The sequence below is a fragment of the Leopardus geoffroyi genome, chromosome A3 (assembly GCF_018350155.1).
Source record: "Leopardus geoffroyi isolate Oge1 chromosome A3, O.geoffroyi_Oge1_pat1.0, whole genome shotgun sequence".
In the NCBI taxonomy this organism is placed as follows: Eukaryota; Metazoa; Chordata; class Mammalia; order Carnivora; family Felidae; genus Leopardus; species Leopardus geoffroyi.
The window spans coordinates 16,808,740-16,823,631 of record NC_059336.1 but is presented as its reverse complement, the minus strand read 5'-3'; the positions used below and the strand labels follow the sequence as shown (position 1 = coordinate 16,823,631).

The following is a 14,892-nucleotide window of genomic DNA, read 5'->3' as shown; positions in this document are numbered from 1 at the left end:
TCCCACTTTGGTTTTCTCAAATAACCAAGTGTAACTCTGTGTTTGTTTTTTAAATCCAGGATGTTGTTTTCCAGTGGCTCACGACAGGAGACATCCACTTAAACCAGATTGATGCTGAGGACCCAGAGGTAGGGGTCTGTGAATCATTAAAAACTTCAAAGTGAGTGGCACCTGGCTGGCTCGGTCAGAAGAGCATCCAACTATTGATCTCCAGGTCATGAGTCCGAGCCTCACATTTGGCATGGAACTTACTTAAAGAAAAACAAAACCAAAAAAAACCATTCTAAGTGAACAAATGGGTCCAGGCTGCCAGCACCAGCTCCAAAGGATTATGTATCTCTTACTTTATCTGTAAGACAGATGGAAAGAAGTGATGCTTTCTGGGGTGATGAAAACCACATTATAAAAAAATGATCAGTGAGGGGCGCCTGGGTGGCTCAGTCGGTTAAGCGTCCGACTTCAGCTCAGGTCACGATCTCACACTCTGTGAGTTCGAGCCCCGCGTCAGGCTCTGGGCTGATGGCTCAGAGCCTGGAGCCTGCTTCCAGTTCTGTGTCTCCCTCTCTCTCTGCCCCTCCCCCGTTCATGCTCTGTCTCTCTCTGTCTCAAAAATAAATAAACGTTAAAAAAAAAAATTAAAAAAAAAAAATGATCAGTGAATTATAGAATTAATTGAGATGGGAACCTCTTTATATGTATATGCCAAGCTTTCAAGATCATTATTTGTAGAGAAATACTTCTTTCAGAAATATGAAGGATATAAAAATAACTTTTTATGAATAAACATCATCTGAATTTAAATTTTAAACTATAATTTTGGTGCCTTTAGGAAAAACAGTCCTAAAGCCTTTAGGATACTATTTATCAGATGATGGAGAGTGAGACCAGCATGGAAATAGGGGCCAGAAACCTGCTTTTCTGTCCTGCTCCATTCTGGCCATCAGACCTTAAGTAGGCTCTTTCTTTCTTTTTTTATTTATTTTATTTATTTTTTTAACATTTATTTATTATTAAGAGACAGAGAGACACAGAGCATGAGCAGGGGAGGGGCCGAGAGATGGAGAGACACAGAATCCGAAGCAGGCTCCAGGCTCCAAGCTGTCAGCACAGAGCCCGACGCAGGGCTCAAACTCACAAACTGCGAGACCGTGACCTGAGCCGAAGTTGGACGCTCAACTGACTGAGCCACCCAGGCGCCCCATTAAGCAGGCTATTTCTAACCCTTTCTTGTCCTGGTTTTCTCATCTCTCACAGACACACCAATATCTGTACTCTCTGTCTCACAGGATAATTGTGAGACCTCAATTAATAGATGTATACTTATTAAATTAAAAGGTGTAGGAAGTGCTATACAGCTGTCAGACTTTCTTAAACCCTTGTATTTATTATATACAAGCACTGTGTATCATATACTTCCACATAAATCATCTTATATAATCCTTACAACAGCCCTGGGAAGGAGATGGTCTTATTCTCATCTTAGAGATGAGGAAATGGAAATTCTGCAAGATTGCAGTATGCCCCAAGAGCAAACACTTGCAGAGCCAGAACCAAAACCCAGGTCTCGATTCAAAGTCTGCTTGTTCTGGAGCGCCTGGATGACTTAGTCGGTTAAGCATCCGACTCTAGATTTTGGTTTAGGTCATGATCTCATAGTTTGTGAGATCGAGCCCTGTGTTGGGCTCTGTGCTGACAGTGTGGAGCCTGCTTGGGATTCTCTTTCTCCCTCTCTCTGCCCCTTGCTCCCACGCGTGCGTGAGTGTGTGTTTTCTTTCTCTCTCAAAATAAATAAAAACCCCAAAAATGTTTATTTTAAAAAATAAAAAAATTAAAACAAAAAACAAAAACCCAAAGTCTACTTGCTCTACAATTGTGTCTCTGTTTCTTAAACTCTGAAGTGTCAGGAAAGTGATTTCCTGGCTGCGGATAGCAGGGAGTGGGTAAGAATATGGTCAGAAATGGTGGACTGCTGCCTGCTGCCTCCCTCAGCTGAGGGTGTGGCCTCCCCAAAACCGACTTGGGTTAGGAAACAGAAGAGCCCCGTGTCTAAAACATTCCCTCATACGGAAACATGAAGTATATGGATGTTTTGCTTAAATTCCTCCCGAAAAGTGATATAAGCCTCCCAAATAAAACAATTGGGGTACAGTCAGGAATTCACTTTTCAGATCTCACAGGACCCAACTCTTGAGTGGATGGCATCTTTGGCAGCTGCCAGTCCTAGTTAGGGCGTTGGGGGCCGAGGGAAGCAGCACTACGAGATGCTGTGTCTGCTCCTGGTCTTTGTGGCCACCTGCTCTTACTAAGTTTCTGCCATTCCTGTTTTCTAGCTGAGGAAATGGAAGTAAGTACATTCTTCAGGGTCCCTGCTGAGATTGATACCTGGCCAGCCATAACTAATGCGCATGTCAGGCTGATTCTGGAGCCTGTGCTTTTCTGCTGCTCTGTTGTTGACTGTCTACCGCACGCGACACTGGACTGGTTCAGAAGGGAAGTGTCAATAGGGAGCCAGAGGAAGATGGGGTTGTTGAGGCCTTTCTCTAAAATCATGCAGTCTCCTGTATGTTCTGCATATGAGACCCGGTGCAAATGTCCTTTGCATTGTAAGGCTTTGGCAAGTAAAATGCTGGGCCCAGTAATGCTGCAAAGTAAGAAATTCTGAAAATCCAAACTTCATATGATTTCAGATAAAATCTTATGTTGGAATAGGTTTCAAACCCAGACAACAGCTTGGTTTCAAATGTTACTTAATGAAATGGTAGCTGAGTAAAGAGCTAAGAGGATTTACATGACAAGTTTTAATCTCTAAATCTGCTAGGAAGTCATGAAAACCAGTGGTCTTGGGAACACTCTTATGTTTCTGTCTGGACATCTAAGGTCTTGATGGTTTTCTGAACTAGGATTTGGTAGCAAGTCTCTGTGCAAAGATGCGAACCATCCTCAGGACCTTTGGGATGCTTGGCCCTTACTGATGTTCCTGCTGTGCGTGTCCTGACACAGTCAGGGCCTTTGTTATTGCTCTCACCTTCAACCCCCATTCTGTTACCAGGTTGAAACCTCTAACACAGACATATCTCTTGGGACATACATCTCTTGGGATATAGAGAAAAACGAGCCTGTTTGTATAGGCTTATTTCTGTAATGCTTAAGTGTGTTTCCTCAAGTTCTGGCACTGGAAAATGTGGAACACATTGTTGCAGGGGACTTCAGAGGGCAATTAGGAGTCAACTTCTTGTTGTCAGCACGCCTTTATTTAAAGTTAAATGTACTTTTTAGGTAGGTAATGCATTCACAGTTGGGAATTCAAAAGCATACGCAATGAACAGTTTCCCTCCTGTTTTTGCTGAACCACTTTGTCCCCCTCCCCAGTGACAACAATCTCAACTGTTTCTTGTATATTCTTCCAGAGATGTTTTATATATCTATAAGCAAACAAGTATGTGTGTGTATCTCCTTCCTTTTTGTTGTACACAAATGGTACTATATACACTGTGTGTATTCACCATCTTAGTTTTTAAAATTGGCAATATGTCTTAGAGATGTTTCCTTATTGACATATAAAGAGCTTTCTTTCTATTTTTGTTCATTTTGTTTCTTTAAGACTATTTTCTAATGTTTGTACTGTAGTATGTTTAACCAGTCTCCTATTGATGGACATTTAGGTTTTCCTGGTCTTTTACAGTTACCAGCACACAGCATGTGTCATCATTTAGGGCTCTCAGCAGTGCTGGAGGCATGTCCTTGGTTAGGTGAGAAGGGCTGGGATCTAGTGTCCAAGTGGGAGGGTCATCTGTGCCGGGGTCACAGGCGGTTCATACATATAACAGGAGAGGAAGCCGAGTATAAGGCCTAGATGCTGGTGGGTGGATAGCTGTAGTGGGAGCTTGTGGACTGTCTTTTATGATTGCTTCTGTTTTCTCAACTGAAATAGAAAATAAGGTCTTCAGCTAAAATTAAGAAAGGTAAAATTGTTTGAGATGGATGAAGTGACAAAAGGAAGGTATTGCCTAGGACAACGGGAAGTGAATGAACTAGGCAAATACAGCTGATTGCTGAGCACTTGAGGTCAGTGGTCACGAAATCAAAAGGAGGCCAGTCGGCATGGTTGTTTATCCAGCTGTGTTCAGTACTGCATGAGGAATTACAGAGTTGGATTTAACCAGCGTTGGGGTTTAGCCAAGTGACTTTTATTCCTCTTTCCACATGAAATGGCTTATTTAAGGTTTAGTTGTTAGTGACCAGAGACAGTGAAATCTCTTGGCAAGAGCAGAACTATTGCAGAGTTAGACAGATGAAATTCTTACTCCTGCCGTGCTGTGTGATGAACCCTCTTGTGGCTTTCAGATTTCCGACTACATGATGCTGCCCGACACAGCCACCCTGTCAGAGCGGCTTCGAGTGTGTCTCCAGGAGGGCGATGAGAACCCAAGAGACTTCACCACCCTCTTCGATCTGTCCATTTACCAGCTGGATACCACCTCCCTCCCCAAGGTCATCAAGTCAGTACCTGTAGCTCTCAGCTGCACTGCACTTCATTCTTGAGTGTTTGGTTTGAAAACATGAGCCTGGGGATGGGAGATAGGGTCATGGCATATGTGGTATGCAAAACATGTTCTCAGATCTCTGATGAGATCGACAAAGATAGCTGAGAAAATTGGGGTGGGGGTTGCAGTTATTAGTCTCCTGTTGTGTCCCAGGCTCTGTATCAGGCATTTGGGGCAACCAGCTTGTCCTGGTTTGCTTGGGACTTTCCTGGTTTCCTCAAAGAGGGTCTCATGCCCCCAGGAACCCCAAGTAAAGTGAGTTGGTTAGGCAAGGTGCCCTGCAGGCACTGCATGTTATTACTTCACTTCATACTTTGAATTGCCTCTGAATTACCTGCTGCATTTCCAGCTGAGGAAACAGGTTTAGGGAGGGTAAGGTCTTTTCCCAAGGTGGGAGCCTGAATGGCTTTCAGACTGGGGCTTTCCCTTGTTTCATTGCCTGCTCTGTTGCCTGCTTGTTGTTATTGTCCATTCCTAATGACAGGGACAGGGACTGAGGGCAACATTTTTCAGACTCTTTGGCCAGGCATGGGGTTTACATCTGGATAAACCAAAGGCTGATGGTGTAAACTACCGATGAGTGTCTAACTTCCTCCTGCTGTATTTATGTTCAGGTTCCCCAGATACTTACTGACCACCTCCTGTGCCAGGCACTGTATCCACAGTTCATGGTTTAATGGAGGAGACAGACAGAGGCTGTGGTGCAAGGTCATTGTATTAATGCTAAACATGGGCATAATGAAGAGTGAGAATTTGACTCTTAAGGGGGTGAGCAGGGAAGCCTTTATGAAAGAGGGGCCCTCTTAGCCAGGCATTGATTCTTTCAACAAACAATTTAGGGGGCCTTGTGTCTGCTTGGCACTGTACTGGGTGCTCCCCCGTAAGGGGTGAAGAGGCTTCAGGAGATGGCAGGGATGTTCAGAGAGAGAGAGGTGGGCAATGATGTAGCTTCTGTGCAAAGCCCACATGTTCACATGTGTAGGTGTGTCCAGACAAGGAAGTTTATTTCTAACTGCTCTTTGAACTGCATTCAGCCTTGACTTCAAATGAGGCCAACTTAGTAATAGTTGAAAGCTTGGTCCTCTGAAGTCCCCTGCAACAATCTGTTCTGTGTTCTCCAGCACTGGCACTTGAGGAGACCTGCCTGAGCATCACAGAAATAAGAAGCCAAGGCAGACAGCCTGAGGCTCAGGGCAAGGGCCTAATTTGTGAATGGGATGCTAGTAAAGACCTCTAGAGGAGGGACAGGATTGAATCTGTTTTCTAAAACCAGATAAAACAATGCCTTGCGGCAGTTTATACAATTAATCGGGGAAAAAAAGTAGAAGAAACCAGCTAGGCGACTGTTGACAGTAGATTGGAGGGTTGAGGGGCGACACTGGTGGGAGCAGTAGCTGTGGTTTCAAGAGATGTTTGGGAAGAAAGAATCCTAAGCCACAGGCCATGGAAGGCTGTGATGGCAAGGTCAGAGATAGTGGTTTCTCCCTCAGGGATCTGGGCACCTGGCAGTGCTGTGGACTGGCTCTCAGGATGCGGGGAGAGGAGAGAGAGAGGAGTTCTGCTCCAGGCGCCTCCATCTGATGTGGCTGAGAGGTTGCCCTGTGAAGAATGCAGGTGGAACCACCAGTGTAGATGTTGAAGAGGCCTAGAGAAGGTGATTAGAAAAGTGGGGGAAGGGCTAGGTACTCTCAAGGACAGCACTGGAGTGGGAATTGGGCTGGAGACAGGGCCTCACAGCTACCCTTGCTTTTGAGGAGGAGAAGAGGAGGGCCTTTGGCAAGCTGGGGAGAAGGAGCTGGAGGGGCAGGGGAGTGCGGGCAGCAGGAGAGTCCCTGGAAGGGTGTGGGGCAGGGAGTAGGAAAGAACTGGGAAACTGGGAAACCAGATGGCCTGGAGATGGGCCCGGGGCTCCTCCTCCTCTGTGGTTGGAACTTTTCTCAGAATAACAAAAGGCACAGCAGGCTGCCCCACTTGGGAGTTACAGTCCACCCAGTTTCTGCCTTTGCTTTCTGTCATCTTCTGATGTGGTTTACATCAGGGTGTTGTGACTGTGCTGAATGTGAGATTGATTGGAACCATTATTTTAGTGCCATCAGGGTCAAGTAGTAGATATTTTGGAGCTTAGATAGCTCTTTTAATTGAATTTGTCTTTTATACCAAAGCAAAGGACAGTGGTTACGGGCCAGTTTCTATATGGTGCTCTTAGGAATTTATATTTGCTAGTAACATCTTTTGAATACAATTCCTCTTTTCTAAGTAAAAATTCGATTAGCCTTTAAATATTTAAACATCTGAATGATGTTGCTCTGAAGTAACTTCATTTGTCCATCTGGTATTTACTGATGCCTGTGGGGGTGAGGTAGAGACAAAGAGCGTGGAGTCCCTGCCTTCTGAGTTCATGGACTGATGGGTTGGGGACTGAGACATAGAGTGGTGAAAACACAGTGCCAGAGGTCAGGCCAGGGTGTTCTGGAAATAGATAACTCAGCCCCATTTCATAGGTTTCTATTTAGCATTGGCATTTGTTCCTCCCCTTATCCCCCCCGCCCAGCACCCCCACCCCGCAGTCAGCTTTCTGAATTAGGTTTTCTTGGTTTTAAGATTAGTTTCTCCACGCATTCCCCACTCCCATCAAGCGCACGGTGACTCGTAGGTGGAGGAAGATTTGGGCGAGTTGCGAGCTGAGCAAGAAAGAGAAGATGCAGTGGCGTTTGTTTTATTATTCACACAGGGCTTCAGTGTAGCCAGCTCCATCTGCAGACAGACAGCAAAAAATCATGGCTGGGATGGCCAAGGCCAGAAAATCATGGCAGCAGGGTTCTTCGTGTGCCAGTGGTGGGACCTTTAGCTTAAACATTGCCCCTAATGACATTCTGCCTTCAGTATAGACCGAGTCATGGGGCTTTGGGTTGGCAGGGATTGGCCAGCTCTGAGTTCTGATCTTGCCTTTGTCACTCCTTACCCATGTGACCTTGGGAAGCTTCTTTATCTCTATGCTTCTGCTTTTTTTCTATAAGAGATTATACCCACTGACCAGGGTTGTTTTTTTTTTTTATTTTTATTTTTTTTTAATTTTTTTTTTTTCAACGTTTATTTATTTTTGGGACAGAGAGAGACAGAGCATGAACGGGGGAGGGGCAGAGAGAGAGGGAGACACAGAATCGGAAACAGGCTCCAGGCTCTGAGCCATCAGCCCAGAGCCTGACGCGGGGCTCGAACTCACGGACCGCGAGATCGTGACCTGGCTGACCTGACTGAGTCACGTGACGCTTAACCGACTGCGCCACCCAGGCGCCCCAACCAGGGTTGTTTTGCAGTCAGTACTCAGTGAAAGTTATTCCTGTTCCCTCCCTAGGGATCTTCTGCATTGCCAGGAAAGCTTCTTCTCCCCAGGCACCTGGGAATGGTGGAGGCAGTGATAGCAGTCAGCTCAGCTAAGTGCCTTTCTGAAGTCGCAGACCTCTTTCCTTTCTAAAATCACTTGTCCATAGAAGCAGGCATGAACTTTGTTCACACTCATTGACATTTGCTTGTTTAGCTTAATTTTAAAAGGTCACAAATGTGTTCATAGTTTAAATTAGGTGGGTATATTTTAATTTGCCTCATTTCCAGAGGAGTTCAGCCAGCTTACAAAATTATTACGGTGCAAAAGGATAAAAGGAATGTTTGAGAGAATGGAGGCAGAGGGGAGGCCATAATCAAAAAGAAACACAGGGGTAAGGTCAGCACTTGACTCTGTAAACTCATCACTGGCGTTCTCCCTCTGCTGTAGCCACTCTGGCTGCCCTGAGGTTCTGTGAAAATATCTAGCACCCTTATTCCTGTTCTCCTTGCTCTTGCCTCTGCCTGGGATACTTTTGAAAGTAAGTGCATGACTTCCTCCCTCACTTCACTCAGGGCTTCTCTCACTTCTCTCACTTCTTCACTCAGGGCTGTACCCCCTGCCTCTTCCCTGTCTTTATCCCTCTGTCCTGGTTTGCTTTTCTTCTTACTACGTATTGATACCTGTCATCTAGGGTCTTGTTTATTGTGTGTCTCTCCTCTAGTAGAATGTAGGTTCATGAGGCTGCCTTGGTCTCTTGTCTTCACCGTTGCTGTTCTCCTGGTGTATAAAACCGCCTGGTGCACAGTACATATTCAGTAAATACTTGCTGAGTGAGCACACAGAAGTATATATTGTACAGATCTGTTCAGTTGCAAGAAGCAGACTTCAGATTTGACTCCTGTCTCTTGGTGGTGAAAAAAAATAAGGAAACAGAGTGAGTTACCACATTTATAGTGTCCACTGGGTAAAAATAAAAAGCCTGTCTAGGAGAAGCCTGATATGAAACTTAAAAAACTTTCCCCTTCAGTTCACAGTATAGTTGTGCCGTGTGATACAGTAGGGAATATTCGTGAAAGGATTGTTACATTACATATACCAACACATTTTGTGTGCTTTTCTGTGAAAGTGTTGAACCACGTGATTTGATGGAGAACAGCACAGTGTGGTCAGTTAGATGTGCTTTGCCACAGTGTCTCATCCTGATTCCTGCTTTTTTTGTCTTGCTAACACAGGGCCCATGAACAGCTAAATGTGAAACATGAACCTCTCCAGCTCATCCAACCTCAGTTTGAGACCCCACTGCCAGCCCTTCAGCCAGCGGTGAGTAGGTGTGCATGGGGGATCCTGCTACAGAACCCCACTGTTTGTCCTTACTTTCCAGCTGGGCCATCGCATGGGTCCTTCTCCCAACCATGTGTAGTTGTACACTCAATGCATGTGGTACTTCTCAGGAAGTTGTGTTTCTCTGGCTCTAAACATGCAGAGACCAAACCTATTAGTACTCCTTAGGGACTTCTACTGGGTGTAGTTCCCAACTGAGAAATCAAGGGCGTGGACTTTTCTGGTCGTTAAGCATTTCCCATCTTGTGTACTTGGAGGGCATATAGGAGAAATCCTGGGTGGAAAGGAGGAAATGCTTTGTACTGCAGCTTTCTAGGCAACAGGCCCTCAGATTCATAGCACAGTCTGTAGCCCAGGGGGTAGTCACGTGTGCACAGGTCACTTTCAACATTCCAGTCCGGCATTAAGTCAACTTACCTTCAGAACTCTCTTATCCCACCACATTCTGGAATACACTTTCTACATGGATCTACATCTGCTTCCCCAATTTCTGCCCCTAATGAACTCATAGTTAAATGAGAAACAAGTTGTCCAATCAGATGTTCAACACAAATAAGCATAATTATCCCCAAGCTTTTGTCCTTGCACAAGTTAGTGGGCACTGGTGTGTCAGTTTGATCAGTTTAGTGCTGTTTTAGAGCTGGTTCTGTTTGATTGCTTACAGTGCACTAGTCCTCTTGCTTGATATGGTCTAACGAGTTAGGGCAGGAGGAGGTGACAGGCATTTGGGTGGTTCATCCCAGGGAAGGGCTGAATTGGCTTCTCATTTCCTTCCATCTTATCACTGTCAGTTGTGGCTTTGCATGCCTTCTTTCATGAAAGACCTGATTTCCTTTCAGGTTTTCCCTCCCAGCTTCAGGGAGTTACCACCTCCCCCACTGGAGCTGTTTGACTTGGATGAGACATTCTCTTCGGAGAAGGCCCGCCTCGCTCAGATTACCAATAAGTGTAAGTTTGGCCAGGTTTTTTTTTGTTTTCTTTTGTAAGTTTTATGTAGTTGTGAACTTCTGAGATTTGCCATGAGAGAAAGCTAGAGTTTGTTCAGGGAGAACAAAATATGAATGGCAGTGTAAAATGAGAGTTTCTGTTTATTTCATGTAAATGATGTTGGTTGTTTCTCTCAGGCCAGTTTGCTCAGTGAGTTAGAACATGATGCAAAGCAGAAGCCAAGGTCTCAGCTTTAACCCCTATAGGTCTTTAGTTCTGACTTATTGAGTAACCATAGGATGCATTCTGACCCTGGCTGCCACTTAGCAAGTCTAGGTCATTGGTCATACGAGCCGTTAACTAAGAAAATTCAGTCAAGGCCAGAAGAATTATAGAGACTTCAGATCGGAGGGGATCCTGGGAGAGTTATGTGTACCTACCTTGACATGTGGATGAGGAGGTGAGGCCCCAAGCCTCATGCCTATGAGGTGAGTGGTTCTCCTGACTCTTGGCCCAGTGCTCCCCTGACATGCATAGCAAATGGGCCTGCACACAGGTGCTCAGAGGCATAAAATTAACCATCCATTTTGAGGCAGTGACCCCACTCCTGAGAATCTAATCTAAGGAGATATGTGAAGGCATATAGATGATTACTATGTTATTTATTTTTTAAATTAGGAATAAAAATTATTTACACATTGGGAATAGGCTTAGGGTACACTAGCAGGGAATGGTAGTAAATTGTGTCCCATTTATTTGATGGGATGACATGTCATTATAAAAGAGGTTTCCAGGGGCCAGGGAGTGACACTGATAGAACTTAAGTGAGAATCCTAAATGAGGAAGGGCAGGATATAAAATTCCATGTTCACTAGGATCCTAACTATGAACAACATCTATATGTACCCAAGGACCAGGAAGGAGACTGCAAAAATAAAAACAGTTCAGTGTAGAACACCTTAACTGCATCTCTCTTCTTTGTCAAGCCTTGTGGTAAGTGCTGAACAATCAAAAATTAGCAAGATGTAGTGATTGGTGCAGTAGGAATAACACACCTGTGAAGGGTCAGATGGTTTGACCCAGCATTTCTGTTTCTAATTTATCCAGTTTATCCAAAGAAATCCTTGTAGAAATGTGAAACAAAAAATTATAGCTATAGAGATATTAATTGTAGCATTAAAAATTGACAACAGTCTAATGGCCCATCAGTAGAGGGTTTGGTTTAAAAAATAACGAAATATTATACATCTGTTAAAGGAAAGATACAGAGCATAAGCTTTGACATAAGATGTCCATGAGACATCGTTAAATAATGAAAGCAACTTACAGAACTATTATAGTTTGATCCTATTTTTTACACATATGTAAATATGTAGGCATACATGGCAATAATTACCTTAGGTGGTATCAGTGGAGATAGAGTTGGGGCAAGAGATTTTTGCAGCTGTATGGTTTGATTTTTTTTTTTTTTTTTTTTTTTTTTTGAGAGAAAGAGAGTGTGTGTGCATGCACGAGTAGGGGAGGGGCAGAGGGAAAGGGAGAGAGAGAATCTCAAGCAGACTCCATGCCCAGTGTGGAGCCTGACGTGGGGCTTGATCTCACGACTGACCATGAGATCATGACCTGGGCTGAAATCAAGAGTCAGATGCTTAACTGACTGAGCCACCGAGGCGCCCCTATGGTTTGAATATTTTAATAAAAAACTTACATTTCTATCATAGCTTTAAAAAATGCACATCAGAAGGGGAAAACAGAAAGGAATTACAGTATAGTGTAAGAAGGGCTGTAATGGCTGTCCATCCTTGATATAGGGCTGCTGGGGATGGCTGCACAGAGATATGTTATTGGTGGAATTATGAGTGATTCTTTTCTTCTTTCATTTCCTTTTCTATAATATTGCTATAATAAATGCTATTTAAAATACCCATATGCCCTTCTCATAATGGTCCTTGCTACATTCAGAGAATGGTAATTTGATTTCCTTCTAGTTCCTCCTATTCTTTGTAATGTAGGAATGCTGGATCTGGGAATAGGAGAGCCAGAGCCATTCCAGCTTTATTCTAAAGTGTATTTATTTAATTTTGAGAGAAAGGGAGAGGGAGAGAGAATACCAAGCAGGCTCCACATTGTCAGCATGGAGCCCGATGCTCGAACTCACTAACTGCAAGACCATGACCTGAGCTGAAATTAAGAGTCGGATGATGCTTAACTGACTGAGCCACCCAGGCGCCCCCAGCTTTATTCTAATTAGGAGTGTCACACTTTTGTCCTGATTTATAAAAGCAGCACATCAGAGATCTCTTTAGTTTGTTACTGTGTAGGTCCTGTGGTCACATTACCCTAGGAAAAGTGAGTGATCTTGAGAGGTATAGGAACCTGACAAGGGGATACCTATACCACAGTAAGTCTGTATTTTGGAAAGGACAGGAAATAAGGGTTAATCTGACTGCTCCAACTGTGCTTAGGTACTGAAGAAGACCTGGAATTCTACGTCAGGAAGTGTGGTGATATTCTTGGAGTAACCAGTAAACTACCAAAGGACCAACAAGATGCCAAACATATCCTTGAGCACATCTTCTTCCAAGTAGTGGAGTTCAAGAAGTTGAATCAGGTAGAGCCTAGAAAGCCCACTAAAGTGGAAACTGTTTGAGTGGTGGTATCTTCCATAAACTGGACTTCTCGTATTTTATGCCATTCGTTCATTCTGCAAGTATTTATTAAGTATCTACTAGGTAAACAAAACAGACAATGATCCCTGCACTTATGTTCTAGCTGAAGCTTGACAGAAGACAATAAACATAATAGATAAGTAAATCACATGGTATGCTAGAAGGTGATGGCATAGAAAAAGTAGAGCAGGGATCAAGCGTGCTGAATGTGGCAGTATTAAATAGGGTGGTTAGGGTAGGTCTCACTACAAAGGTGATATTGGAGCAAAGGCCTGAAATTGTTGAGGATTTTGCCATGCAGATAGCTGGGAGACGAGTGTCCCTGGCAGAGGGAGATCTGTACAAAGTCCTGAAGGCTGGGCTTGGCCTGGCTTTTTTGAGGCATAGCAGTGATGTCAATGTTGCTAGAGAGACCTGAGCACAGGATACAGAAGCAGGCCATGAGGTCAGCACCTCATGACGGAAATCATCTTTCTCTGGACTGAGGATCAAGGGCTTTAAAATTATGCCTGGCCTTCATTTTGTCTATCCCTTGATGAGATTTCTAAAATTAAATGTTCAACCACCGTTGGAAATGGGCATTTATATACTACCTATTCTACCGATGGGAGAATAAATTTGTCCCACTTTTCTGGAGAGCTTTTTTATTTTTTTTTTTCAACGTTTATTTATTTTTGGGACAGAGAGAGACAGAGCATGAACGGGGGAGGGGCAGAGAGAGAGGGAGACACAGAATCGGAAACAGGCTCCAGGCTCTGAGCCATCAGCCCAGAGCCTGACGCGGGGCTCAAACTCACGGACCGCGAGATCGTGACCTGGCTGAAGTCGGACGCTTAACCGACTGTGCCACCCAGGCGCCCCTGGAGAGCTTTTTTATATTGCTCAAAAGTCCTCAAAATGTATGTACCTTTGACACAGCAATTCTAATCCTCAGAATTTGTTTTAGTAATATAATCCTGAATGTGTGTAGATTTGCCAACCAGGATGCTCCGTGTATCACTGTTTTAACAGAAGAAAAATCTTCATCAGTATGGAGCTAGTTAAGTACCAAGGGCGCATCCCTAAGATTAAAAATGTTTAGAAGAATGTTTAAGGGCTTGGGAAGACATTCAGGATATGGTAAATGGGGTTGGGGGGAAGGGCTATAAATATATACATACTTAGGATTGTATGTGCTGAGTGGAATGGTTGGAATCTACTGGCAGGGACTGACTCTGCTGGGTACTCATGATGCTAGATGTTGGGGCTGTGGTAGTAAATAAGATGAAAGTGGCCTTTGCTATCTCTTCCTGAGCCACATGCAGTGGGGGGAGACTGGAATATATAGGGGCAATTAACAGCGCTCTGATATAATGCCGTGAGGAGCACAGAAGTGAGTTGATATAACTGCGGAGCACTGAAATGTGGAATTTTGCTCAGGTAGGTTCTCAGCAGTACTCACCCTGCTGACAAGGCAGAGACAGGCCCCTAAGGCCAAGATAAGAAGACTGGTGTGGTATTTGCCTTGGTGCCTTCAACTGTATTTGCTCCCCGCTCATTGCGGTGGGTGGCAGGCAGTAGTCAAAAGCCCTGTCCTGATAGTGAAAACTTGATCCTCCAGCTGGATTCAGCCTTAAAGCCAGAGATTACTATATGTCCCAATTAATGATGGTTCAGAATCTTAATCAAAGTATAAAACACCAGACTTCCCATTTCATGCTTTGTACTGAAATACTAAAATTCTGTGTCTTATTTCTTCATTCAGGAACATGACATTGATACAAGTGAACCAGCCTTCCAGAACAATTTCTGAGGACCATGCCTCTTGAAGCATCTTCTGCCTCCTGATTCCTTTGTAAACTATTTTTGAATTGTTCCTTAATTCCTTATCAACATTGTCTATACACTCTTTCTTCCATGAGTTGTGGAAGGTCTGTGCGTCTTCTGTAGTGCCCAGATAGGTATAGCGTTTCTAACAAGATCCTTATGTAAGATACATTCCATTTTTAAGATTAAACCTACTGAATCTCTACTTTTATAATTTATGAAAGTCTTTGATTGAAGTCTTTTCTTCCAACTGTAGTTCTGAATTTGAGTCTCCTTTATC

The 14,892-nt window shown here is 44.0% G+C and overlaps 1 protein-coding gene across 1 annotated transcript in view; it reads left to right on the top strand.

Annotated features, from left to right (window-relative positions):
• The window catches only part of IFT52 (intraflagellar transport 52), a 34,658-nt gene extending 19,828 nt beyond the window's left edge, over positions 1–14,830 (top strand). Inside the window, exons 9-14 of the mRNA XM_045444537.1 lie at positions 60–128; positions 4,345–4,499; positions 9,102–9,189; positions 10,050–10,158; positions 12,603–12,748; positions 14,551–14,830. Of these exons, the coding sequence (XP_045300493.1) occupies positions 60–128; positions 4,345–4,499; positions 9,102–9,189; positions 10,050–10,158; positions 12,603–12,748; positions 14,551–14,598 (615 nt within the window). The 3' untranslated portion in view covers positions 14,599–14,830. The remainder of the gene's footprint in view (positions 1–59; positions 129–4,344; positions 4,500–9,101; positions 9,190–10,049; positions 10,159–12,602; positions 12,749–14,550) is intronic.
• The last annotated feature ends 62 nt before the right edge of the window (positions 14,831–14,892 follow it).